The following is a 27,528-nucleotide window of genomic DNA, read 5'->3' as shown; positions in this document are numbered from 1 at the left end:
TATTTCACATAAACTATGTAAGGTGGAGTAAACGCCATGAGCTGTTCAGTGTCAGAGGTGGACGGGGCCTGTGGCAACACTCCCTCCCGCCCCCGGCAGCCACCCCTCCGTCCCATCGTGGACAGCAAGTGTCTAGCTCAAACTCTGAAGAAGAGATGCAAAGAAGAGGTGCCAGTGGCCAGGGAAATTCAGCGCCTGTCAACTAAATGGGACTCGGGTCAAATAAAACATAAAACGTGCTGCGTGCCTCTGCCCTCAGTCGTGTCCAGTCCCTGATGAAAACGCTTACCCTCTGGCTGGTGCCCGGGACAAGACCTTGCTCTACAGACAGCAGAACAGACCCAAGGGGCCTGGGAGGCTGAGCCTGGGGACCTGCTCGGAGCTCAGGGGCAGTTCACAGATGCGAGCAGACAGGTCACAAGATGAGGTTTGAAATGTCCGGTAAATCACATCGCGTGCTTCAGCCCCGGCCGCGCAGAGACACACCCCCAGTGGCAGCAGCGGTGAGGCACGGGGTAGGCCCAGCAGAGCCCAGCCAGAGGGTGATAAGAATCAAAAGAATAATAATAAAAACAAGCAGAGAGTGATAAGAATAGACAAGGATAGGACAGACTGTGGAGTTTTGGGGTGGTTTGTTTATAGCTTTGTAGCAAAAAAGTAGCTAATACAGCTTTTTAGAATGAAGAAATACAAAAAAGCCTAAGCATCTAATTAATCAAAAATGCTTTACAAATTTTGGCCATTGTGGTATGTGCTACGGTTAGGTCACTCAGTTTTATCCAACTCTTTGCGACCTCTGAACTGTAGCCTGCCAGCTCCTCTGTCCATGGGATTTTCCAGGCAAGAATACTGGAGTGGGTTGCCATTTCCTTTTCCAAGCCTCTGTGGTAGTATATGGTATTAGGGAGAAAATCATCATCATAACTGTCACCACCACCACCATCATCATCATCATCACCATTACCACCACCATCATCACCATCATCACCACCACCATCATCACCATCATCATGATCACCATCATGATCATCACCCTGATCACCATCACCTTCATAACCATCACCATCAACATGATCACCATCACCATTATCATCACAGTCAGCATCACCATCAGCACCATCACAACCATCACCATCATCACCCTGATCACCCTCATCATCACCCTCATAACCATCACCATCAACATGATTACAATCACCATTATCATCACAGTCAGCATCACCATCAGCACCGTCATCATCATCACCCTGATCACCATCACCACCACCATCACCATCATTACCATGACCATTATCATCATAATCAGCATCAGCACCATCATCATCATCATCCTCCTCCTTACCACCATTTTCACTACCACCATCACCACAGCCCACGAGCTTCTTACTTTCTTCCCCTTACTTTCTCTCTGGTCCGGCTCTGTGGTTTACGTGATCTGGTGTCCACTTGGCAGCTTATGATGATGTCAGTCATTTCTGCATGTGGGTTACAAAAAAGCTGACACCTTTCATCTTGATAACTTTAGAAAATTCTGGTTGTGACTTTCATGGGCGTGATTTCTGAGCTGGTCAGTGCACTTCTAAATAATCTTCCCCTGGGAGATCTTTGGCAAGAGGCAGGAGAGCATTTTTCAACATGAGAAGGGGGGAGGGCCTTGGAGGAGGGAGGCATCTATCACTAAAAACAGCTGCACCAGGTACGTAAGGGAAACCATTTCTGTTTCTCATTTAAAGTCTTAATAGTTAGCAATAAGAACCATCTGCTCCAGTCCTGGCAGAACCCCTGCCTCCATGGCCCCGTCGTCCCTCCAGCCTACCTGCCTTTGTTCAGGCTCTATGCCTTCTTGGACGCCTCGTCCTCTCCTACCTGCTCCAGAACAGTCCAAGCCCCACCCCTTCACGGAGTGCTTCCTGGCAGCTTCCTCTTAACCTCTTTCCAGGAGCATCTTGACTGCACAGTTGAAATGCTAAGGTTGAGTTTTACAAAGATGACACTTTTCTGAGCAGAGAAAGAAATAGTGTGGCTGAGGGGAGATTTACCAGGAAGGAACAGCGAGTCTTAGAGGAAGCATGGCCAGCCAAGAAGCGGCTGTGGAGACCACACCATGACGGACCATAGTTAATGTGGCTGATTGGTGGATTTGAAAACTACTCAGAAAGTAGATCTTGAAAGTTTTCGTCACTAGGGGGGAAAAACAACGTTTTTTTGGTACCTATGTGAGAGGCTGGATGCTATCTAAACTCACTGTGACAGTCATTTCATGGCATTTGGAGGTGAAATCATCATGCCGTGTGTCTTACCCTTAGCCCTGGGGGTCAGTTACATCTCAGCAAAACCGAGGGAAGCAGCCCCCACCATAGTGGGAGACGTAGAGAGTCTAGCCAAGGGCAGGACACCAGGTCCGGAGGCTGGGGCTGGGGACCAGTGGTCTGCCAGGGGTGCTGGAGCAGCATCAGCTTTAACCACGACAAGAACATTCCTGTCTCCTCTGAGGTCCCCCCAGCATCCGGCAGGACAGGAAGCCCTCCAGCCCTCAGTTCCTCGTGAGTGGACGGCCGCTTTCCATTGCGAGGATGAACACTGTGCCCTTTGCGCCAGCCTGCACCCTTCACACGTGGACACCTGCGCCTTCACCAGGGTTCACATCGCTGCTTGTCATCTTGTTTGACAGCAGGAGACCGAAGCCCCCAAAGGCTCTTATCCTGAGTCCCACGGCCAGAGGGGCAGCACCAGGGTCCACCGCCCCCCAGCCCAGCATCCCTGCCTTGCCCCCTGACGGTAGACACCCATAGAATGAAGCAAGAGGCTGACTACGGTTTTGATAGCATATTTTATTTTAATCTAAGAAAAATGATTAAATTCAAAGTTCAGAAATATAAAAGATTATCCAATAAATTTAGGATCATAACTGTTTCTTAAACAATGGTGACACACACGGGGGCTGGTTCTGCGGCTCCAAGGTTCCACTTTGACTTTCCCGCAATTTAAACGAGACACCACAGGAAACGTCTTCATGAAAACTGTCGGGATAGATCGACAGGCTGTATGTTGGGGGGTCTGGGGCCGGGAAGATTTGTTTCCAAACCTAAAGCTAGAGCTGGGGCAGCGTCACGGTTCGTCACCCCACGCCACTCCGTGGAGCCCGTGGGCACATCACGGAGGTGGGCTCCAGCCCTGACAGGGGCAGCCGGGTCTCCTGGGGCCCGGCTCCGCTGCCCCCCAACCCTGTCCAGCCGCACTCGGGTGAATTTCCCACCGGCCAGTCCTCGAGGCCCGGAGGCCTCCAGGAAAGAAGAAGGGAGGCGGGGGCCCCCGCAGGTCTTTGTCCCCGGCTTCCAGGACCAGCGCCCAGCACAGCCTCGCCTGGTCATGCCTTCTTGAAGGAGACCACTCATAACTTGCTCAGGTGATAGTTTTCCCTTCCCGGGGGCCCCGGGGTAGACCGTGGACAGATGGACAGGGGCCAGGTGTAAGAGGAGAAGGCTGACAAGCGTGTTTGGCTGGCTTGGTCAGATCATGATTAAATTTACTTTTCTGAACGTTGGGCCCCTCCACGCTGCCTCAGGAAGGCAGACAGAATTCTCTAGCATTTACAGTATGGATAATCTGAGCCCAAGGCAAAACTCAAACAGAAGCTCGCAATGGAAAAGCAGGCATACCGAGAAGAGTTTGAAATATCTCCTTTTCTACCAGGGCACTACCGGTAAAGACTGCGTTAGTGGTTGGATAACTCATTGCGTGAGCAGGAACTCTGGATGGAAAACCAACAAGCTAACACAAAACCCCAAGAAACGAACAAACCCAGGACGGGGACAGCAGTCAGTTACAAACGTCTACGGAGCCATGGAGCTTCCAACATGGATTCAGCGATGCCGCCAGGACAGTAGATTCCTAGCAAAGCCAGCCTGGCGGGACTGCTAGTAACGGCTCCCATCAGGAGGACATACAGGTTGGAGCCAGGGCGCCTCGGCCAAGGCTTCTTTCGGTTAACATGTGTAGGATGAAGAAATTAAGCTTAAATCCACTCAAAATACATCTCCACCAGCTACAGATTTTGAAGGTCAAAGAAGGACACATACATTGTATGTGATTAATTTTCTGAAGCCAGCCCTTCCATTTTCACAGATTAAAGCCGTCTGTTTAAATATCTCATTTCTACAAAGTGAATTTACAGTTAAAATACAAAGTGCAAATACTATGTGTTTGTTTTGGGTTTTTTTAATTGCTTTTTGGTGAGGGAGTCGGCCGTGTGTCTAGGACCTGCTGTAGAGTCATTTATCCTTGCTTCCTTGGCTGAAAAAAAGACAAAAAAAAAAAGATGTATTAAGACATTTGAATCACTCATTTGTGAAAATGAAGGCTTGCCTTCCAGGAATAAAATAAATCCAGCTGATAAGAACAAAGGGAAAAGCAGTATTTTATATAGAAGTGAAAAAGAGAGGGTACTTGGGATTGTTGTAGCTGTTCAGTCGCTAAGTTGTATCCAACTCTTTTGTGACCCCATGGACTATAGACCACCAGGCTCCTCTGTCCATGGGGTTTCCCAGGCAAGAATACTGGAGTGGGTTGCCATTCCCTTCTCCAGGGGATCTTCCTGACCGAGGAGTTGAACCTATGTTTCCTGCATTGGCGGGCAGATTCTTTACCACTGACCCACCAGGGAAGCCCTACTTGGGAATAAGAATTAATTTTAAAAAATTAAAGTATTTTGGGCACTTCTTAACTTCTAACACTTTTCTTTCATTCAATGCTTAGAAATATCAGGAAAAAAATATCAGTTGAGGAAGTTAGCATTTATTTCACGTACTGTAAGTGGCTTTAATACATTAAACATTCTGCAGAATCTCCAATCACCATGGATTTATCATGCAAACATATTTTTAATAATCTAATTTATGCTTTAGATTTTATAAAAGCATGGCTGCTTTTTGACAATTTTCTTTTCATCCTTTCCATTCATTATTCCATCTCTAAAAAGAAATGCAACTGAAAGGTTTGCTTACTAAGTTCCTGGAATTCTGCACTCTGCCAATTAAAAATCATACAGACTGAAAAGGATAAGCAATGTACAACCTTCTTGGTTTATTTTGCCACATAGACCCATTCCAACCAACACAAGTCAATTCTATTAAAAATAATGACATTTAAATATTGAGGAGACTTCTGGGTTGGCTTTTATCCCCCTGCTAAATATATGAACAGGCGGCAAGAAGAGATACTGCATCTCCCGCATTAAGTAAACAAGAGATTCTATTTTAATTAGTTGTAGATAAAGATAAACCACCACCACGTTTAATCAGAGAATAACACTGATCAGATTTGCTGGAGAAGTGGCACTAATGATTTAACCTACATCAACACCGCTTGACGGCAGGGTTCTGATCACAGATAAATCGTGATGGAAACTGCAGAAGACACCCAGAAAAGCAGCTCACTTTTTTTTTTTTTTATTAAATATGAGCTTCGTGCATCCTCTGAGATGCCCTTTATTTCCTATTCTTGTGTTTGGTTATTCATACAGTGAAAGACTTTGGTGGTTGGACTCTTGATTTCTTCAAGAAGTCTGCATGGTCTTCAATCGCTTTAATAAATGCCAGCTGCAGCAGGGCCTCACCCAGGGTCACGGCTTGCAGTGATAAACACCATAGAGAGAGCTGGGGAGACTGCTCCAGATTCCTTTTCCAGGGAAAAAGCTCAGGAGTGAGGCTTGTGCCTGGAACAGAGTTTATTTCAGACCGAGGCAGCGCGTGTGTGCCCGTCACCGTTGTTATCTTAGGAAAAAAGTCGTGTGGAAGTCTTTGGAACTCAGCCAGGTAATTGCTTTCAGACCAGCCCTGTTCTAAAGCACAAGTGATTTGCACTGGGATTTAAAAAGTTGAAACCATAAATACTTGCTCAACAAAGAAAACCAACCGTATCACACATCTTTCCTAATGAAATGGTTTTAAGTTACATCCAAGGTGTGCACTGGAGGTCTCCACTTCAAACCCACAACAAATACGGGGGCTTGTCTTAGGAAATGGAGACCTGACATCAAACAAGTGAAGACAAAATACAAAACAAATTGCCGAGTGGTGTGAAGAAAGGAGGATGCGGCCCCCGCTTTGAGAGAGGAGGGAGCCACTCATGTTTATCTTCTGGAAGAGACTCTAGACTTGAGAGGGCAGTGGTTGGGATGACACGGTCATCTCCTCTAACTGCAGCTAGAGACCCAGACTCAGCAGGCCAGAGCGAGGTCTATGAGCGCACGGCACGATGCTGAGTCCTTCGGAGTCTGTGCTTGGCTCACTCGGGCACCTGGGTGAAAGATGAAGGCCCCCCGTCCCTGCAGTCTCCTTCACCAAACACAAGAAAGAAATTACAGATGCAAATCCTGGAGAACTGTTTAAATATATATATATATATATATATATACATATTCCCACAAAACAAGGGGACTCAGAAATCTCTCTAAAAATAATAAATAATTGAAATTTCAAGTAGTAGAAATAAATAATTAGGGCAAAAATCTTAAAGTTGCTAATTCAGCAAGTTGGTGATTTCTGACAGAATCTTGCTGGGCTCTCTGAGGCCTCACGGGGGTGTCGACAGGGTAAGCTGTTTCTTTCTTGGAAGGTGCTTCACTTTCCAAATGAACAGAACTTCAATTGTTATTACCTACAACTAAAGCAGCAAATTATTATGGCTACAGTGTAAACATACTCACCTGTCTATTAGAAGTGCTTTCAGCATTACCTCTAGGGGCTAGCAGGGGAAAAAAAGAGAGAGAGAGATTAGAAACCAAATATACTTCATTAGTAAAAGGTTAAGTAGACTTTCTCAGGAAGAGATCCACATCACTATAGGGAAGAGTCACCCACTAGCAAACTTTGAGAAAACAGGCTTTACACACATGCTCAGCGTGCAGTGTAAATGATGGATCACAGAAGCCAGTGTATAAACAATTTCCAACAATACAGACACTCTAGTCCAACTTCAGAAGACTGTTCCATTTTGCCCCCAGATTCCAAAGGCGTGTCCACTTGCCACGGAGAGAGCCTCCCTCAGCTTCTCAGGCTCCGCCAGGGAGAGGTGATCCAGGCCCCTGGGACCCAGCACATCATGCCAGTGCTCCGAAACCTTTGGGTTTACGTTTAAAGCATGAGAATCATTTAACTGGCTTGGCTCAAAATAACTATTCCCAAATCCTGCTTGGCTCCACCTCTTAGCTTGAGCCTCTTTCAGGACAGGGACCTGGGACCTCACCTGTGGAGACACTTTCCTGCCCAAAACCTCCACCTGGAATTCCAGTCTCCCCCCATCACCTCCATAGCAAGCACCACCCATTGCAGTGGATTTTCCCTATTTATTTCTTGTTTCCACACTGAAATGTAAGCTCTAGAAGTACATGAATTTTTGTCTCTTTCATTTACTGTGGTTTTGCCAATGCTTAGAGCATGAGCACTTGACAAATATCTTTTGAATGAGTCATTAGGTAGAGGGCACCACCCTTAATCCCAAATGCCTTGATTAATTGTTAATGACCATTCAATTAAAAAACTAAAAAGCAAAATTATTCCAGGTTTAAAACTCTTCTCTTGCTATATTCAAGCAGACAGAAACAGCATGATCAGCTGAAACACAAATGTATTAAGTAAATTGCAAAATTATTGAATAAAAAGTAGCTAAATGGACTTTTTCTTTCACTTGCAGGTTTGAATGATTCAAGGATCTGATAATGGCTGTCACCACCCTCCACTTTGTTTGGCCTGCAATGACAACTTTACAGAGAAAGCAGGCCTTGGGCCGTTGGCCCAAATTTAGAGAATATCAAACTGATACTTTGAATCTACTCTAACCAACTGGGCTGTCAACAATTGCCAGATTTTTCTTGGTTTCTTTTACAGTAAATAGTCTACTGATCACTGGAGGTAGCCACAGATTAAAGTTAAGTTACAGCAAGAAAAGTTAACATTTCTACGTGTCTGGAACTCTGCTGCATAGATGAAAAGAATATAAATTTCATTAATGACCCTGGATGAAATATTCCACTCAAGACAGAGTAGGGAAAAACTCTGTGAAGAAGTTTTTTTTAAATACATAAAGGGCAAAAAAATAAACTGCTAATTAATTTGAATGAAACAGAATGTACCTCATTAAAATAAATATGAAACCATGCCACATCCATGAAAATAGTCTCCGGTGAGAAAAGGAGCGTGCACCTCCCAGCTCCCAGTGCCAAGCTTAGCGATGGGGGTGGGGGGTGACGTCATGCTATCAAGTGACACTGATCACTCCCAGGTGTCACTGCACGTGGTGCAGCGGCCATCAGGCAATATGCCTGAGAGAGTGTAGCCAGCATGGCAACTTGGGTGAAAACATAATTTGGTCAAAAATGAGCATTTCCTAATTGCTGATTTTTTGTACAATTGTCATTTTAGAGAATCATGAGGACATGTCATCTTTTGTGAATTGTTTTTTGAATGCTTGGAAAATATTTTTTCTATGCTCTATCTATTCCTCAATATTTTCCAGGATTTTTTTTCATTTTTGCATTTTTTATAATAGCAAAAATTGAGATCATGCTCCTAATAATATGTCTTAGTTGCAAAAATTTAAATGCAAAATCTTGTTTAATTGCTTAAAGTAAAAATAAATGTGATTAAGTATACATATTATGATCCCATTTTGTAGTGAAAATCATAGTGCATAAATATGGATATATTTGTTGTTGTTCAGTTGCTGTCATGACACCATGGATTGTATGTATATATGAACAGAAATAGTGTTTGGAAAGCTATAGATATGGTCTGATTTTTGTCTTAAAAGATCACATGTTATTTATGTTCTTTATTTGATTTCTCATTTTTTTAGAATAAAAAATGCATTGTTAAGTAGTTATCAAAAACAAAAAGAAAGAAACTGGTAACAGCTTGGGTATTTAGAAATAATCCCTCCTGAATATTTATGTTTCTTTGACTTTTCCCTATTCAAATGACACAGGATAGGAAAACATAAACAATAATAAAATTGAAAAAAAAACTAACAGTAGAAAAAAACTAAGAGAAATTCAGCAAAAAAAAAAAAGGAGCTGCAAAATCAGCTGATTTTTTATCCGAATCGCCATGCTCATTTTTTAACAGGTTGTCACTTTTACCACATTAATTTATTTGGAGGAGGTCAGGGGCCATCTTTCCTCGTAGCTCAGTCGGTAAAGAATCTGCCTACAAGGCAGAAGACCTGGGTTCAATCCCTGGGTGGGGAAGATCCCCTGGAGGAGGGTAGAGCAACCCACTCCAGTGTTCTTGGCTGGAGAATCCCATGGACAGGGGAGCCTGGTGGGCTGCCGTCCCTGGGGTCACAGAGTCGGACCCGACTGAGCGATGAACCACCAGCACAGGGGCTGATGCTCTCTGTCCCGGCTGAGCTACAGACACAGGGAGGCGCGCAGACCACCATCTCCCGGCTCCAGACTCCGCTCTCAGACCTGCTTCGCGTTTCAACTGTGCTGCAAGCTCGGCAACAGGAAGGTGGGATCGTAAGACAGCAGCAGTGGGAGAGGCCCCCTGGACCCCACCCGGCAACAGGGACCAAGGTGTTGGCCGTGGCCCAGCAGCTGGAACGGCGCTCGGGTTCCGGGAAGAGACTTGCCCAACTGACAGCACAGCTGGAACTCCGTTTCAGCCATGGAAATGACTGGAAACAGAACTATTGAGCTGCTGATACACAGGCTGAAGCTTTGGTCGGGGGCTGTGCACTGGGTCCCCAAGCGGCTCCCTGGGGTCCCCAGTCTGCTCTTCAGCATCAGAAGGCGGCCTCGTGGGGAGGGCAGGCTCCCCTCCCCTCCCCAGGACAGAAGAGTTGAGACGCGCCTCCAGACACCACTGAGCGCTCTCCTTTCCAAACCGCTCCCCTCTGACCACTCCCCGACGGTCTGCCAGCGTCTCCACGGACAGGGCCCTGCCGTCAGATGGCGCATCACACTTGCCCCCACACTCAGACTATCAGGACCATTCCTCTGTCTTACTCTCTGCAGAGACACGGAGAGTGGGCGGGAGTGGCTGCAAAGCAAGGAGAAAGGCTTACCGTGGCGCCTCCTTGTGTCCGCCTTGCCCTCCTCTCCCGTCGCGCCCAGGCAGCCCATCAGCTCTTGCAGGGAGATGGACTTGTCGTTATTCATGTCGCAGTACTCCACAAACTTCTTCACGCATTTCTTGGGTTTGGACTTCTTCCGAAGAAATCTCTTGAAGGGCTTGATTTCCTTTTTGCCGATGTCCCCGCTGTTGTTTTTATCCAGCAGTTTGAAATACCAGTGGACCACTCTCTCCTCCAGCGTGTGGCTGGGGTCAGGTTCCGAGAGCCTGGAGGACACATGGGAGGTCAGGACCCCCGCCCCAGTCCTGGTCTGTCCAGAAAGGCGCCCCCGCCCAGCTCTGACTTTCCCCGATGGAGGGACCTGCTTGTCGCCCTCTCCTTCCTGCGGCATAAGGCTGCCTGTCTTTGCCCTTCAATATAATAAAGATTTTTAAAAATAACTTAGAAAAAGAGATTGGGCAAAAATTTTCAAGCTGGTTTCAAACTTGCAAATGGCACAGTGAGTTTGTATAGAAGGGTCACACATTGGGTGTTGGCAGGTCTTGAGGACCAAACCCCGTGGATGGCCACTCCGACCACAGGATGCCCGTCTCCACTACCTGGACCCTGAGGTTTCTACTCCTTTATCTGTGCTCGTGGGCAGGCCGTTTATGTCACAGGCAAACGAAAAGGTGAAAATTAGCATGTGTCCTAAAGTGGCAACCAGACATCTTACCCTGGATTGAAAAAGAAAGTTTGATATTTTAAGATTTAAGTTAAAAACTCTTCCAGAAGTTCTGCATATAAGGCTGATCTTGGAAACCCCGATGTTACGACGTTGTTTCTCACTAAGCGGAAGATGCCGCCAGGTGCTCATGGAATCCCTGGTCCTTGCTTCCTTGGCCGGCTGTCAATCTCTGTTCCCATGAGCGTCAAGAGTGAGTCAAACACCAAACGTTCCCAGGTATTAGGGCTTTCTGAGACTATTGACTGTTTCTCAGACTTTCAGAGGACCTTCTAGGATAGAAACTCATTTACTGCTTTCAATTGTAGTCTTACAGAGAAGAGCAATCTTTCTGAGAATATAAGATGTCAATCTGAACTTTGGGTGGTTTCGTACAGTTTAACTTTCTACTGGATTCATAGCCCTGCCCTTTATTCTTCTCCATTCTGACTCTTAAGCAGAGACAGAGAGAGACCCAGAGAGGGGGGCTTTGAGCCAAAGAGACCAGAAATCTTAGATCAGCTAGAATAGATGGAATAATCAAGGTTTGGGGAGGAAGGGAGGAAGGCCAGTGCTCTAAGCAAATAAAGACAGTGAGGTTCCCAGTCAGAAAATGTGCTTTAAGATAAAGAGACTGATGATCACTAATTAACAGGGGAGAGCCAGTGCTTGAGACACCGCAGCCATTAAACACTGGAAATGACCCTTCTGTGGACGGACAGTCGCCCACAGATGCAGGTCAGCTTCGGGGACTCGACAGTCTCTCAGGAAGCGGAGCTCAAAGCCTCAGCCCCAGGACCATAGAGCATTGGCCGGGCGCTCAGGGCAAGACCCCGAGGTTCAGAAGTCAGACTCTGAACAGTGATAATGCAATTAACACCCCTGAATCGCAGCCCTGGAAAGGGTTGAGATGGTAAATGTTACGTCATATATGTTTTACTAAAGAAATCCTATTTTGAGAATTTTAAATCAAACAATTTAATTCAAAGTATTTATAAAACCCAGTGACTAACTCTGAAACGCCATTCCGAAGCAGCGAGCCCTCTGGGCCGGGTTCTCTCACACCTCCCTCTCCCCCGCCCAGGGTCTGCACCCCAGCCTGATAGAACCTGGGGAAACCACAGGGCCTCGGCCTCAGCCCATGCCGGCAGCATCCTCACAGGACTGATCATGTTACAGGAAAACCTGCTAAACAGACCTCCTCCAGACACGGGAGAGGACCTCACGCTTGGGGAGAGGTCTCCTCCGCTCCGGGCCCTGCTGTGCCCGCTAAGCTGACCCCCGAGACCCCAGTGGCTGGACTCTGCCCTCCAGCTTCCCAGAGTCCCCTGGCGACCAGGCTCCGTCCTAGCCCCCTGCTCTGAGGTCAAGGGCAACACACCTGCCGGGGGAGGAGGGATCGGAGACGGCGTGGACCATGTCCGTGGACAGCGCATCCAGCACACTCGTCAGAAACTCGTTCTTTTTGGAACCAGGACAACCTGGGGAAAAAGAAAAAACAAGTATGGACATCTTTTCGCATTTCCCAGAACTCAGAGAGTACAACGGATCTCCCTGTAATGGAAAGAAGGGCTGGCTGAGGGGTCAGACATCTGGGTGTCAGGCACTTCGTATTGGTGAGTTCATCTGAACACCTGCAAGCACTCTGCAGTCCACACGTGCTGATTTTAAACCCCAGCTTCTGAAAACTGCAGAGTCTAAGGTTTCTTGAATTGTTTCGTGACACTGAGATTCCCGGGCATTACCATCTCACTGGTCCCCAAAGCGGCAGTCCCAGGCGGGTGGCATCACTGCCCCTGTTACGCAGGAAGCTCCGAGGCTGAGAACCACCCCAAGCTCACAGGGCGGGAGGAGGACACGCTGGCATCTGGTCAGATGAACCTGAGACAGAAGATGGCTCGTGGACTTCGAGTAATTCTGCAGTGGACTTCACCCAAAGCTTAACATTCCACAACACTCTTCACCTACAAGAGGTCACTGAACTGTCCCTAACGCCCCTCCACCCTAGCGTTTCGGGATGAGGAGACGCGGCTGGGCTTGTCTTTCCTGGACTCCAAGAAGCAGGAGGAAACCCCCACAGGGATCGGATGGCAGAGCTGTGTGCGGCCGCCAAGCACTCAAGACCCACGTGTTTACACAGTCGGAGAACTGGGGTTTCACAAACCTCCTTTTGACACTTGAGTTTTTGTTATTATTATTCAAGCACATGTTAATTGCCTGTAGCAGAAATCCATTTACGCTGGTTTCCACTTCGTTAAAAACACATATCAGAAAACAGATGCAAATCCCTAAGGGTTAGGGGAGGGTGAAAAAAGAGCTGTGTTGTTCCCCTATGAATACAATTAGCAAAGTAGATTGTGATCTATAGGGGAAACCCCCAGGGAGAACGTTACTTTTCAAGGAAAAAATAAAGTATCACATTAACCATTCCCTGGGGAGAAAGCAGCAGACTTGTGGCTGCAAGCATTTCTGGGACAGTCATCTGGACGCGGGGACTTCGCCCACTCCAGGACGGGCAGCGCCCCTCACCACAGCGCTGAGCTCCCCCAGAGCAGCCTGCCGACCCCCGAGAGGACAGAGGGCAGCCACAGGCCTGCGCGTGCTGGGCTCCAGGCCAGCCGCACTGCCAGGGAGGCTGGTTCCCGCCCAGGGAAGGCAAGGGTGTCCCCAAGGGCGTGCACCGCCCACCCCGGCCCAGCTGTCCCCCCACCGAATTCCCACACCCCGCTGGCCTGCGGACACCAGAGAAGGGTGTGGGCCCACGTCTGGGGAAGGCCAAACTGACGGTACTGCTCCGGGCTGGACAGCTGTAAGGACAGAAGACCCCGGTGTTTTGTGTGGTGAGTATGACGCCACTGGGGATCAACCCCGGTTACACTTGCTGCTAATTTAATCATATCCCCCAAATGAGGTAAAGCAACACAAAGTTTTTAACCAGAAAATGAGATATATTCATCATGAAACACAAGACTAATAGCATCTAAAATGTTTAGAAGGCTTTAATGCACAGAACAGTTAACATGGAAAGTTTAATCTACTTCTAAACCAAGAAATATTAAGTCAATGCTGGTATAGCATTTTTTTTAACCACGGTGTAAATTACAGATTTTAAAGCACAGGTATCTTCCTGCTGAGGGTTATATTTTGCATTTGAGAGGTCACTTCAGTCCAACAAAAGAATACCTTTCATGTTTATTTGCAAAGACACTGAACTTCACTTGAGTAAAGAAAAGGACAAGATGGTTTGAAAGAAAGTAAAAGTGAAGTCGTTCAGTCATGTCCGACTCTTTGCGACCCCATAGACTGAGGCCCGCCATAGACTGTAGCCTGCCAGGCTCCTCCGTCCGTGGGATTTTCCAGGCAAGAGTACCGGAGTGGATTGCCATTTCCTTCTCCAGGGGATCTTCCCAACCCAGGGATGGAACCCAGGTCTCCTGCATTGCAGCAGACGCTTTACCCTCTGAGACTGAATTTCACTTGAGTAAAGAAAAGGACAAGATGGTTTAGGCACCAAGAGATGGAGCTGCGGCTCCTGAGATGGTTCCCGCCCACGCTTTGTGGATGTGGACACGAGCTTTGATGGGAACAACTGGGAATCGCACACGCAATGCCAACCTGCGATGGGCACCCCGACGACAGTGCTGTGCTTTCTCCACAAGCCCATGTTCAGACCTGGATGGAGGCCTGGCACTCGGGGGTGAGCACTGCTCAGATCCAGCAGACCCCGGCACGTGGGTCCACATCCTCACCTGACGGGGAGACGATGCTGGGTGACCTCACACTCTCAGACCTGCAGCTGCTGGTTTCCAGGACAGCCCCTCATGAAACAGAAATAACTGCACCATCTCCGAATACATGTGCGGACAAATAGGGCCGGGCAGCACCCACTGTGGCCAGCATCCTGGGAAAATAATCCCTACACAGAGGATGACATGGCTGGATGGCATCATCGACTCAATGCACATGAGTTTGAGCGAACTCCGGGAGACGGTGAAGGACAGGGAAGCCTGGCGTGCTGCAGTCCATGGGGTCGCAGAGTCGGACATGACTGAGCCACTGGACAGCAAAGACAATATGTCCAGGGTGAGGCGGTACCGAGGGCTGATAGACCGAGGATGGAGAGGCGGCAAGGACCGCCTTCACCTCCTGCCTGCACCTCACCCCGTGGCTTTCCTCAGCTCTCCTGGGAGGACGCCTCCTCCTGGGGACACAGGAGTCCCAGGCCTGCTCATCCTCCACGATATTTGTAAAAATGAGATGAAATCAGAAGGAAAAAATCAGAGAGCACACGATTAAAAAGTGGCTTCTGGTTATAATGAGAAATGACAGCGGTACCATGAAACAGACTGGGCCTCCCGAGGAACCTCAGAGCTGGGGGGCAGAGGGAGCGGGCCCCCCAGCCATCGGACTTCCCAGGAAGCACAGAATGGCCCCAGCCTCCCTCACACTCGCTGCCTCGGGCCGCGGGCCACAGCGACGACCACAGACCTCAGTGTCCTGCCTGCAGACCATGGGCCGTGGCCACGCAGCCTCCCAAGCCCCGAGCCCAACTCAGTGAGCCACTCACCTGGGGATAGCGGGTGCCCACCCGAGGGGGCCTGGCCTCCCCCGCAGCAGCTCCCCTCCATTCCTTCTGCCCACAGGGCCTCACACGGCCCTCAGCGCCTGTAAACCTCGTGCTGGGGAAACTATGGCCGGAGGCTCCAGGACGGGACCCAGAGTCACCGCTGACCTGTGTCCACCCACAGGCTCGCTCCCTGCTGGACGTGGAGCAGGCCTGGAGGGCTCAGGGCAGGGACAGCCACGCACCAGCACCTTCCACAGAGACCTGACAGCCCATTCAAGAGACGCTTGCACGGGGAGAACCAGACTGCCCTTCTCAAAGTTAGAAGCAGAAGGACTGCAACCATGTATTTACACATTCAAGGCAAAATCCAGCATCCTGCTTGGCTTGGAAATGCTCAGTCGATTTCATTTATCTGTGAAATCCAAGGAAAATACTTGGCATCCTGTCGGAGTCCTGAGCAGACACCTGGGTTCTAATCCCGGCCTGACCCGCGTGAGCGGATGGCCGCGTCCCAGCCTCGGTCCTCGGGCCCAGCGAGCCCCTCAGCAGCGAGCCGGCTGGCCGCTGCTGCCCAGACACCAGGCGCCGTGTGGCCCCAGGGAACCTAGTTTCATAGCTGATGCCTTAAAAACTATTTGACTTGTTAACTCTTAAAATGAATGCGTTCTGCCCTGCCTATGAAACATCTTTATTTTTAAAAATAGACGTTTTTGGTGTAGAAATTACTGACTTCAGCAACTTGACTGTTTCACCTTTTCCCTTTTTCTTGCAAATACACACGGAGACATTTTCGGGGCTGAGACCTTGACCACGCTAGGAAACTCCACTCCACATGGTTACCGGTATCCGCTTCTCTCCCCTCCCCAGCACACTCAGGATCGCCCTCGAGAGGAAAGCCAACACCGAGACAGGGAAGGCGGGCTGGCGATGTCCTCAATGGATGGTGTACATAGTACATAGTACATAATACGTAGTACACAGCGTTGGACCATGTCAGCCAACACCAGTGCCTAACTGAGGTCTGTGCGTTGCCCAGCAGGTGAGGTCTGGGGGTTGCGGGTCAGGGGACAGTGACAGTCATCAATCGAGCTTTAAAGCATCTAGCACCGAGTAGGCTTAAAAGTGTCATCTGGCTGGTTTATTATTTCACATGTCTGTAAAACTAACATAGGTGAGAAATAACACGAAATGGAAATAAAAAGCCTTTCTCTGATTTTTTGGATCCCTCTGAGGAGCTGTGTGCGTACGTGCCTGCACATGTATTCATCCCACGGTTAATTATCTACTTCCCTGTTTACAGTTTTAACTCCTCAATTTTGGAAGTCTGCCTTCTCCCAAACTTTTAAGAATTTATCATACAAATTTTCAGGGAAGTCTAGTTTTGTGCGGTTTCCCAGAGTGACATGAACACATTTGACCTACAGGGTGTGGGTCAGAAGCGAGAGCCACCACCTGCTGCCTCCAAAGGTTGTGAGAAACTGCAATTAAGTTGCACCTGTTCCTCTAGAAATGTGACGACAAATACTGATAACTGTCTCTCTGCAGTGAATTATACCCACTCTGGCCTAAAGACTAACACAATTTACAAATTGCTGCTGCTGCTGCTGCTGCTGCTGCTGCTAAGTCGCATCAGTCGTGTCCGACTCTTTGCGACCCCATGAACCGCAGCACGCCAGGCCTCCCTGTCCATCACCAACCCCAGAGTTTGCTCAAACCCATGTCCACTGAGTTGGCGATGCCATCCAACCATCTCAACCTCTGTCGTCCCCTTCTCCTACCTTTAGTCTGCAGATTTTAAATCCCTTTATTTCATGTACAATATTTTGGACTACATAAAAGCGGCTGAGTGGTTTGCAATTTCTTTCTCAATTACCTTTGCCTGAAAGTGAGTGCAAACACAGGATGAATCATGCTACTTTTTTCCCCTGTGTTACTGGTGGGGAGAGGGGAGCTGCAACACGCTCCCTGCACAAACCACGTGTGCCGGAGCCGGAACATCACCTCCGTCCCCGTGTGCAGAGGAAGCGGGTTTGTTCCCTGGAGGGAGACTCCTCCTGCAGACGAGCAGGCGAAAGTGAGGCATTGAATAAGACCATCCTCAGGCTGGTCAGTTATAGAAGTGGGGGATAAAATGGCAGGACCCTGGTCCCTACAGTTTAACTCAGAGCAGAGCAGTGGAGGAGAGAAGGGGAGGTCTGCAGACTCTGGCGCTGCGTGGAGGGCCCTGAGACCCGAGACACGGCGGGGAGACCGTCTCCAGCCTGGAGCGTGAGGGACCGGGCTCTCTGCTGTGCAGCCTCCGACAGCGCAGCCTCCGAGGTCTGCTCTGACCTCCACCTGCCCACGAGCCCACAGCCCCGCTTCCACTCGGCCAGAACACCAGGCTCCTCCCTAGTCCAGGCTCTCCTCAGCTAGACGTGGAGCTGGCATGTTGTTTCCCACGCACTGACGTGCCCCAAACCCGTACAGCAAGCCCATCTCAGGCCCTGGGGTCCTGGCATCCCACCTGGGGCCCCAGGATCCAGAAGGGGTCCCCGCACCTGGAGTTCCTGCAACTTCACTAACCCTACTTCCCACCCCCACACTTCCACCTCAGGACAACCTGCCTTAATTTAATAAGTGCCTTTTTCTTAACATTTAACTTTATATGCAGTTCAAATGTTAAAAACATTAAACAGAAGTAATCAGAAAAATTCTTAAAACATGTTTAAAATGCATCTGCAGCTAATAAAAAGTACAGAAAATATGTCTTTCTAAACATCCCCACTAGCTGGGAACTGAGTGTCACGGTCGAGATGATGGTGTTCGGACTTCCCTGGCGGTCCGGTGGTTAGCAGCCTGCCTGCCAGTGCGGGGCCACGGGTTCCATCCCCGGTCCGGGAGGGTTCAGGTTGCTGCAGAGCCACTGAGGCAGGGCACTGCGACCACTGAAGCCCGTGGGCCTGGAGCCCGTGCTCTGCAGCCAGAGAGGCCGCTGCAATGAGCACTCAGTACCGCAACCAGAGAGGAGCCCGTGCTCGCCACAGCGACGAAGACCCAGCACAACCAAAAGTAAGTAAACAATACAATTTACAAAAAAAAGAGGACAGTGTTGGAACCAGGAGGCCCCCGCACTGCAGGAGAGACATAATCAAGACGCCTCCTCATATGTTTTTGGGCTTCCTTGGTGGCTCAGTGGTAAAGAACCCACCCTCAGTATGGGAGACCTGGGTTCAAGCCCTGGGTTCGATCCCTGGGTTGGGAAGCTCCCCTGGGGAAAGTCTGGAAACCCACTCCAGTATTCTTTCCTGGAGAATCCCATGGACAGAGGAGCCTGGTGGGCTGCAGTCCATGGGGTCACAAAGAGTCGGATACGACTGAGTGACTGAGCGTGTCTGCGCACGCGCGCGCACACACACGTTCATACTTCGGGACACCGATGTGGGACACAGTAAGTTCATTCTCACAAAAGGCCCTAAAGGAAAAGCACAAAACTTTACGACCTTCAGATTAAAAGCGAAATCACTACTCCTGTGTATGAGCTCTAGGCTTTCATCTCTTCTAATATTTACATACTCTATATATTTATTTTCATATTTTCTACACATTTTTTCATTCTAAACAAAGAGGAGTTTTGGACTGAGGCTATGTTTTGATTACTTAACATTCATTAATGCATTGGTGAACATCAGAGCTTGGCTAAAGTCGACGCCTAAGGGACCCCAGAAGTTATTCTCCTGGAGAAGGGGTCAGAGGAAGTCGGGCTCGGAGAGTCCTCCTCCTGGTGCTCTCAGTGCCTGAGGCTCCTTGGGCTGGACACGCCGCGCTCGGGCCTTTGGTTTTAGTTCTCCTTTGGGTGGGTCGTCTGAGCCCAGCACGTGTGCCAGGAACTGGCAATAACTGATGAGTTCAGTGGGATATGCATCCGAGAGACGGTGTGTGTGTCCTGAGTCCCCTGCACTTCTCAAGGACGACAGTACGTCCTCAAACATTTGTGTGTAACTCTTAGCCATACCTTCCGGGAGAAGTGCCGCTTTTACCCTCAAAGAGCTTAAAAATTGAAGCAGTGGTGACGAGACAGGAGGGCTGATGGTGACAGAAGAAAGAATCCGCTTGCGGGAGGCACAGGCTTTCCTCAGCTCCCACGCTGGGGACGGTCCCCAGGGAGCTAAGAAACGGGAGCCTTTGAGGACACACGTCCCTGTGATAACGAGGTGTCCTGACCTGCAGATGCCGTTCCCAGGATGAGGGTCACCGGTCATGGTTCCTGATTCACGGGCTTCATCCTCCCCTCCCTGTCTCTCAGACTTTGCCCAGCCCTTCTCCTGAGCACAACGTCTTGAATGATCCCTGACTGTGAAACGGGTGCACGGAGCATCTTGAAGACCATGGAGGAGTGAGCACCCACTGTCTTCTCTTGAAGCCTGGCACACCGGCCCTTCTCCCTATCCTTGCTGCAGCACCAGACATGATGTGAGGTCGTGTGGGCAGCTCCCTCCACTCAACTCGACCAGACAGACCGTGGGGCCATGGCGGGGACAGAGCACGTCCTTACCCCAAGAGGAGGCTCCTGAGGAGATGTGGCCAGTCCACGTGGTGCCAGCCACCCTCTGGAGGGGCTCTGACTGCCAGGCTCAGCTCAGTGCCCCAGCGTCTCTCCAAGAACCGAGGTCACCATGCTCGGGAATCATGTGTGTCTATTTACGACTCAGGAGGGAGCGGTGATGCCGTGCTGGGTACAGAAGCATTGCTTTCCGCTTTTGAACACACGTATTTCTTTATTCACGGCGCATTCTCCACCAGTGGGCCCAGCAGTGCAGGCAGGCATTGCTGATAGCATCTCTGAACTATTCCCTGAGACCAGGGGCCACCTTCCTGTGCGGGCTGATCCAGGGCTGCCCCTGGAAGGACAGCTGCTGATGGGCAAGTGTCCTAGGGCTGGGAATGCAGCAACAGTGACAAGGTTCTTACTGCAGCCCTAGGGATGAGGGCCACATGCCTGGCGGGCACACTGTACCCACAGCTGCACCTGTCCCTGACCCGCGGAATCTAAGGTGACATCCCATGAATGAGAACAGTGGATGGAATCTCAGCTGCGTAACCAGACCAAAGCCTGGCTGATTCAGGTGACCCAGGGGTGCAGGGAGGTCTCTGCCCCAGGAGCTCGGCATGAAGACGCAGAGGACACAGCGCCCCTCACCCCACAGCCCAGCATCCGCCCGGCCTGGCCAGAGGGAGGAGCGAGCGGACGGCCTGGGCCCAGCGCCCCGCAGGCCATGAGGCCTGGACCCGGCCTGGGCATCCAGACACAGGCTGGTTGCTTTCTTCCCGCCTCCCCTCCAGGGGAGACAGCTTCCTTCCCGGGTTCCCAGTTCATCTCCTTTCAACGCCTTGCTCTATGGCTCAGCCCTCTCACACCCTTAATGAGGAACTGAAGAAAGAGCCGGGCTAAACAGCCAGGTAGACAGCCTGCGTGTTTTCACACCACAAACCCGTAAAAAGCCCTTCATCTCCGTCGTAAAGAATAAGCCTCTGCTCTGCGCCGTGCTTGTAAATCACACTTTAAAGCACCCATGACCTTGACTGGATTTCAAGTGAGGTTGCCTTTTGCTACACTTTTAAAATATTAAGAGTGAGCCAGTGTTTTCATAGCCATCCCAGAGCGTTGGGCGATTTCTGCCGCCTCCTTAACTGCCAATCAGCGCCTGGGACCTGCAGCAGAGACGGAGCCTGGGCCCCCGCCCTTCACTCCGCAGAGGCTCTGGGCCTGCCCTGGCTTCCCTCCCTTCCTTCTGCCGGTCAGACCCCCCATCACGCAAGGTCCGCTGTGGAGGGAGGGGGAGGGGAGAGGGAGGGGGAGGGACGATGAGGAAGGGAAGGAGAAAGCGAGGGCTGGGACACAGGACAGAGGGAGAGAGACCTCCACCACGCAACCACAGTAACCGCAAAACGACGTGATGGTCCACAACAGACTCGAGGAAGCAGGAGGTGAAGGGCATGGCCAACGACGCCCAGTGACCCACCAGCCAGTCTCTGGGCCCCCTGGGGTTTAATCACCCAAAGGCATGCAGCGGTCACCTCCTCGGAGCCCCAGACACGGAAGCAAAGCTCGTGAGATGACAGAGTGGGCCTGCGTGCTGCCGCCTGGGAGGGGGGTGGGCTGGGGCCGCCCCCACTCACAGTCCCAGCCCCACACCCCCGCACCCCCGCATCAGGCAGCAAATGGAACAGGGACCTGCGCCATCTCTGCACCCTTGTGATTCGGGCGGAAATTTAAACCAGGCACGAGGGATAAGAGGTAGACGCCACCCCACCTTCAGGTAGGTGCCCTCAGCCGCTGTGCCAGTCACGGGCCTGCAGACTCTCTGCTCTGCCGAGGCAGAAACTGGACACCTCTGGGAATCTGCTCGAATGTCTGCATCTCAGGACCAGGCCAAGTCCCAGTTTTAATCAGTTTCAATGCAAAGGCGAGCGTGAACCTTCACAGATAAACACAGTAAGGAAAGCTGCCTTGATGATTTTTCTGTTTCTTCCCTACAGAATGGAAGCAGTTATGTTCTGGGCAGAATTTGGGCGAGTCACCAAAGGCTGAATCTTGCAGAAGCAGAAGGTAGGGTCACATTTTGGAAAGGACTCAAGCAACATGTCTTGGGTTTTGGGGTTTTTTTTCCCTTTATGTCCAGACCTGCCACTCAGAGCCAAAAATGGCAAATTCAGCCGAGAATTTGATGAATGAGACAAGAAACTACAGTAGAATCTAAACAAAGAAAACTCTATACTGAAAGCATCGACTTCTGAAACCTTTCTAGGGTGAGGGTGCCGAGCCCTCTGGACCCCATGGTCAGCCTGCCGGGTCCAGCCGGGTCCGGCTCAGAGCAACTGTTAGGGTGAGGTGCCGAGCCCTCTGGACCCCACGGTCAGCCTGTCGGGTCCAGCCAGGTCCGGCTCAGAGCAACTGTTAGGGTGAGGTGCCAAGCCCTCTGGACCCCACGGTCAGCCTGCCGGGTCCAGCCGGGTCCAGCCGGGTCCGGCTCAGAGCAACTGTTAGGGTGAGGGTGTCGAGCCCTCTGGACCCCATGGTCAGCCTGTCGGGTCCAGCCGGGTCCGGCTCAGAGCAACTGTGCATGAACAAAAGCACACGAGAGTCATTTTCTCCTTTAAAAAAAAAGTTTGCTTCTTCCTCGTGTCACTTCAACTCTGCCTGAATTTCAAATTCTTCTCTTTGTCTGAGTCACAAATAGCATGACTGATAACAAGACAACATTCCAGACTTGGAAGCTGTTTTGATGTTAGTGACCTAAACGTTACTGACCCCACATATTTCACTGCCTGATCCTGCTGTCTTCCTGGTGTCCTGTCCACCAGGATGGGGCGGGGTGGGGCTCAGGACCACGCTGACCACAACCGTCCCCCCTGATGGAGATTTGCCACTTTCCTCACCAGCCCTGCAGCTCTAAGACTGACCTCCGCTTCACTGCCCTGTGCCCAGGGTCCTCCATGCCCACCCCAGCCCTCTAAAGCCTCAAGTCTGCCCAGGACCCTCCATGCCAGAATCCTCAGCCTTCCTCCCAGCACCTGATAACAACAAAGAAAGACTGTAACCTCAAAATAAAGCTACTTGAGTACCACCACCACAAGAGACGCTTTAAACACATCCATGTCTGACTCAGCGACCGGCACTGTTTGAAACTATGGCCCCAACAACATGGGGTTTCCTGGCTTGGCAGAGTGATGAAGCTGGATCTAGGGGTGAACACAGAGTCCAAAGAGGTCTGCGCTTATGAACTTGCGTTTCCATCAGAAAATGTGTAATGACGTCCTTCAAAGGCGCATCGTTTCTCTTGGGACTAAAGCCTGTAGTGCCCTAGGCATCCATGTGGAGTGTCCCAGAGGGGCCAGTGGGCTTGGCTGGGCAGAAGCTGGTGGGGCTGGAAGTCCCTGTCGGGGCGCAGGGGGCAGGGGTTGGACCGGCAGGGGCTGCCCTGAAGCTCCGCCTCAGTGAGCAGAGCGGAGAAGCGAGTCTCGGTTTGTGCAGCTGCATCGGAGCCGACAGGTCATGCATCACGCGGACAAACTTGCCAGAGAGTCCTGGTGGGAGGGAGTGCCCCAGTGAGGGCTGCATGCTCAGATCAGCGCGTCCTCAGGGGCCCAGGGCTCAGTGCCAAATATCCACTGCACGGAGCAGGGCTCCCACATTAGGATCCGCATTTATGGAACAAACGCTCGGACTTATTCTCACGTACCTCCTGGAACAGTTTGGAGTGAAAGCCCTGGGCATTTCTCACCAGAAACTGTCTGTTGAACCCATGAACATTCTATGTGGAAGATTCCTGCTTTCAAAGCTGACTTAAAACAGATGAATTCACACCTTTACCTGTGTTAGTCTCTCAGTCGTGTCTGACTCTTTGTGACCCCATGGACTGCAGCCCACCAGGCTCCTCCAAAAACAGAGGGTGGGGGTGGGGGTGGGGGGTTAACACAAAACACTAATGAAAATAGAGAATGAAGGCTTATAAAACGAAAGGCTGGCATGGGGGCTGGAAGCCCCTCGAGCACCAAGGTGCCCCTGAAAGGCAGCCGGGGACGCAGTGGGCTGCAGGGCTCTGGGCTCCAGACGCCCGCCCTGCACAGAACTCCAGCCCCACGGGGCCATGCCCAGTGCCCATCAGCTCTGCCCAGGAGGAAGCCCCTCTGAGTGACCCCGTCACCGCCGAGAGCCTGGACACCATCGGAAGAGCTGGGTCACATCCTCCGTGCAGGCTCACCACCGCCTGCACCACAGGGAGATGGCTCTGCAGTCTGGAGTACAGACCCTTCCCACGGGAGCCCGCTGGGCGCTGCCCCCTTGGTCCCCTCGGGAGCCCGCTGGGCGCTGCCCCCTTGGTCCCCTCGGGAGCCCACTGGACGCCATCTCCTTTGTCCCCACGGGAGCCCGCTGGGCGCTGCCCCCTTGGTCCCCTCGGGAGCCCACTGGGCGCTGCCCCCTTGGTCCCGGGCACCTGCCCAGCCCCCCTCCTCAGCTTAGGACCCTCACTTCTCAACCCCTGGGGAGGGCCTGTGCCTCTCATCTCTCATGAGAGTCTGAAAAGCCCTTGGTAATGGGCCCTCAGAGTCAAACATCACACAACGTCGTGTTGGAACAAAGCTCAGAAACTGACCAAGAGCCACACATTTTCTAAAGAGTGGAGGGAACCAGGAGGGAAGCCGACGGCACTGAGGTCTCTGCCTGGAATCAAGCAGAGGTGCAGACAAAGGCGTAAGACGTTCCTGATGCTGTGCGGGGTGTAAACCCCACAGCCTCCCGGGGGATCTCCCCAAGCCGCACAGGGGCCCAGACGTTGGCCAGTTGTCAGTCTAGGAGCCTCAGCCTTGAAAAACAGCTGCAAACAGCCACCTCCCATTTTAGTCACAGGCCGCTCTCAGAACCACATATTCTGAATACGTCCCAAAGGATTCTTTGTCAACTGGTGCAGCTGCTACGGAAACTGTATGCAGGTTCCTCAAAAGCTTAAGACTAGAACTGTCCAGTAATCCCACTTCTGAGTATTTATTCAAAGAAAATGAAAACCCTAATTCAAAAAGATGCATGCATCCCAATGTACATAGTGGCATATTACAACAGCCCAGATATGGAATTAATCTAAGTACCTGCCCAGATGAACGGTAAGAGATGGTGTGGTGTGTACACACAATGGAATACTACTCAATCATAAAAAATGAACTTCTGCCATTTGCTACAACATGAATGGTTTTGGAGGGTATTGCACTAACTGAAATAAGCCAGATGGAGAAAGTCAAATAGCATATGGTTTCACTCATATGTGAAATCTAAAAAACAAACAACCAAACAAAATAAATGAACAAACTGAACAAAAACCAACCCCCAGATACAGAGAACAGGCTGGGGAAGGGGAAGGGAAGGTGGGAGGGAGGAACAGGTAAAGGGGTCACCTGTGTGGTGACTGGTGGAAACCCCACTTTGGTGGGAGATCAAGGCTGTGTAGACAGAAGTAGAAACACAGTGTTGTACATGTGAAGCTTACATGATTTGATTATCCAGTGGGAACTCTTGATTTTTTTTCTTTAATTAAAAAATAAAATAAAATCACAATCCTTTGCGGTGAGAGCTAACTATGGGAGATGTACATTACAGCCTGGGCAGGAAGGGGTAGGGCTCAGGGACCTCCCGTGCACGCGTCAGCCTACAGGGTTCCTGAGAGGAACATCCCGGTGAAGGTGGCCATCAGCTCATTTCAGCCTATGTGCGTCATTACAGGCACTGGGCCCTGTGCTGGGCCGACCTGTGACACGGGCTCAGCTCCACCCTCAGAAGACCTGGGAGGTGGCAGTGTGCATCAGCCCTTAGAACAGCCTGCTGGATGGCGGCCATGCCAGGCTCCCCAATCCAGGCATGTGAGGGTGGTGTGTCCACCTCCCAGCACCCCCTGGTCCATGTAACGGCGTGTCTGCAGCCAGCACTTACCAAGGACACCGTCTGGGCTCACCTGCCCATCATCTCTGAGATGTGCAAGTTTGTCCCAGAAATGAAGAAACAGGCAAAACACTTTTCAGACCTCTAGGGAGGAGGCAAGTCTGCCATGGCTTCTCAAGTTTTCAAATGTCAAGAGATTTCGTATACACACATTTCTCCACATTCAGTGATTATCTGCAAATTTACCAAACTTTATTCTCCAGCTCATCCACAGCCCTGCTTATTCTGGGCAAAAGAAACGGAAAGGAACCTGGCCACGGACGAAGGATGAAGGCATTTTAGTTCACATTGTTAGGAGAGAAGTGGGAACCTGACTGGCTTGGCTTGTTCTCCTTTTACACAAACTCCTAATGGCAGGAGCAACCTCCATTCCCAGGGGATATGGATCCAACTGGACCAGACCTCCCAGGCTCCACCTCTGACCACCTGTTATGTCTCCGCAGGTGATAAAGGTCAGTGGACTTGCCTCTGGTTCAAAGGCCTCAGGAAGAAGGTTTGATGTCAATGGACAGACCAGCGTCCATCTCTAAGGAGCTTTCCGAGGAAAGGCTGTGAGGTCCTGTCTTCGGTTTTCTCATTTCCTAAAAACCTTTGCAGGGATGTGCCTGATGAGGACTTGAATGCTCTCGTGGCAAACCTGGAAAGGGCACCGAGAGGAGGGTCGTCCCTAATAAGCTGGGACAGGAGTCTAAAATCCATGATTCAAAGTAAAGAGGGGATCCTTGAAGAAAGATCACATGCACGCTTCTCACTTGGATCTGCAGTTGATGACTGTAGCTGGAAATCCTATCCTCCTTAGAAAAGTATGACGATATGATTAAATATGAAAACAAAACCAGAGGAACCACATCCACCTCTTCCTGGAATAGAAGCTCTTCCAAACGGGCTCTTAGGCTCATTTATCACGTGGTTCTCACTTCTGCCCTGTGCCCAAGGTGCTCATTCTCCCTGAAATAGCCTCCATTCTCTGCCTACTTGTGTCTTTCCCATTCCTAACAATTTATCTCAAACCCACTTTCTCCAGGAACACACACTGCAGGGTCCGGCAGGCACGGACCCTCTTCTCCGACCTCCCAACCCCACCATCAAACTCCTATTCCTGAGCTGAGTTCAGGGCCCAGCGCTCTCAGGCGTCGTCTCCAGGGCTTCTGGGGGTTGGATGGGACTGCCACACCCCGTGGTGTCAGGCCAATGGCACAGGTCTCTGCACTCAGAGATCCTGCTGTCCACCCAAAGCTGCCCCCTCCCAGGACAGCGCAGGCTCTCAGCAGCTCTGAACCGAGGCAGGGCCAAGCACGCTAGCCCTGGCTTGTCAGGACGTGATCACGCAGAGTGACTGTCAGCGCCCCCTTCACGCACACGTGTGACCTCACCGTGGTCTCAGCCCACACTGCGCACCTTCATGCACACGTGTGACCTCACCATGGTCTCAGCCCACACTTGGCACCTTCACGCACATGTGTGTGGTGTCAGCAGGGCACGGCTGTGAAGACGAAAGGCGCCCTGTGGTTGTATTTATGGGAGGCGTGCATTGACAACCCCAGGAAGATGGCAAAGTTCATGCCCTACATCAGAATAAAATTAGATTTAAGAAATGAGAGAGACATCAACATCCAGAAAAAATAAGGGTAAAGCAGACAGTGGAACATAGGGCGAGTTTCATCTCAGCACCTTTGGTGTAGACGGACCACTGCAGGGAGAGAAAGCCAATCA

The 27,528-nt window shown here is 50.7% G+C and overlaps 1 protein-coding gene across 3 annotated transcripts in view; it reads right to left on the bottom strand.

Moving 5' to 3' along the window:
- Positions 1-2,811: 2,811 nt before the first annotated feature.
- Positions 2,812-27,528, bottom strand: part of SMOC2 (SPARC related modular calcium binding 2) — a 155,997-nt gene continuing 131,280 nt past the window's right edge. For all 3 annotated transcript variants that reach the window (XM_081531074.1, XM_081531072.1, XM_081531073.1), the window contains exons 10-13: positions 12,159-12,258; positions 10,066-10,340; positions 6,707-6,744; positions 2,812-4,293 (exon numbers count right to left, since the gene is read on the bottom strand). In XM_081531074.1, the coding sequence (XP_081387200.1) occupies positions 4,276-4,293; positions 6,707-6,744; positions 10,066-10,340; positions 12,159-12,258 (431 nt within the window). In that variant the 3' untranslated portion in view covers positions 2,812-4,275. The remainder of the gene's footprint in view (positions 4,294-6,706; positions 6,745-10,065; positions 10,341-12,158; positions 12,259-27,528) is intronic.

The sequence above is a fragment of the Giraffa tippelskirchi genome, chromosome 9 (assembly GCF_054371585.1).
Source record: "Giraffa tippelskirchi isolate mGirTip1 chromosome 9, T2T-mGirTip1v1.2.pri, whole genome shotgun sequence".
Lineage (NCBI taxonomy): Eukaryota > Metazoa > Chordata > Mammalia > Artiodactyla > Giraffidae > Giraffa > Giraffa tippelskirchi.
Note: the sequence above shows the minus strand (reverse complement) of the source record. Positions and strands in the feature narration are given on the sequence as shown.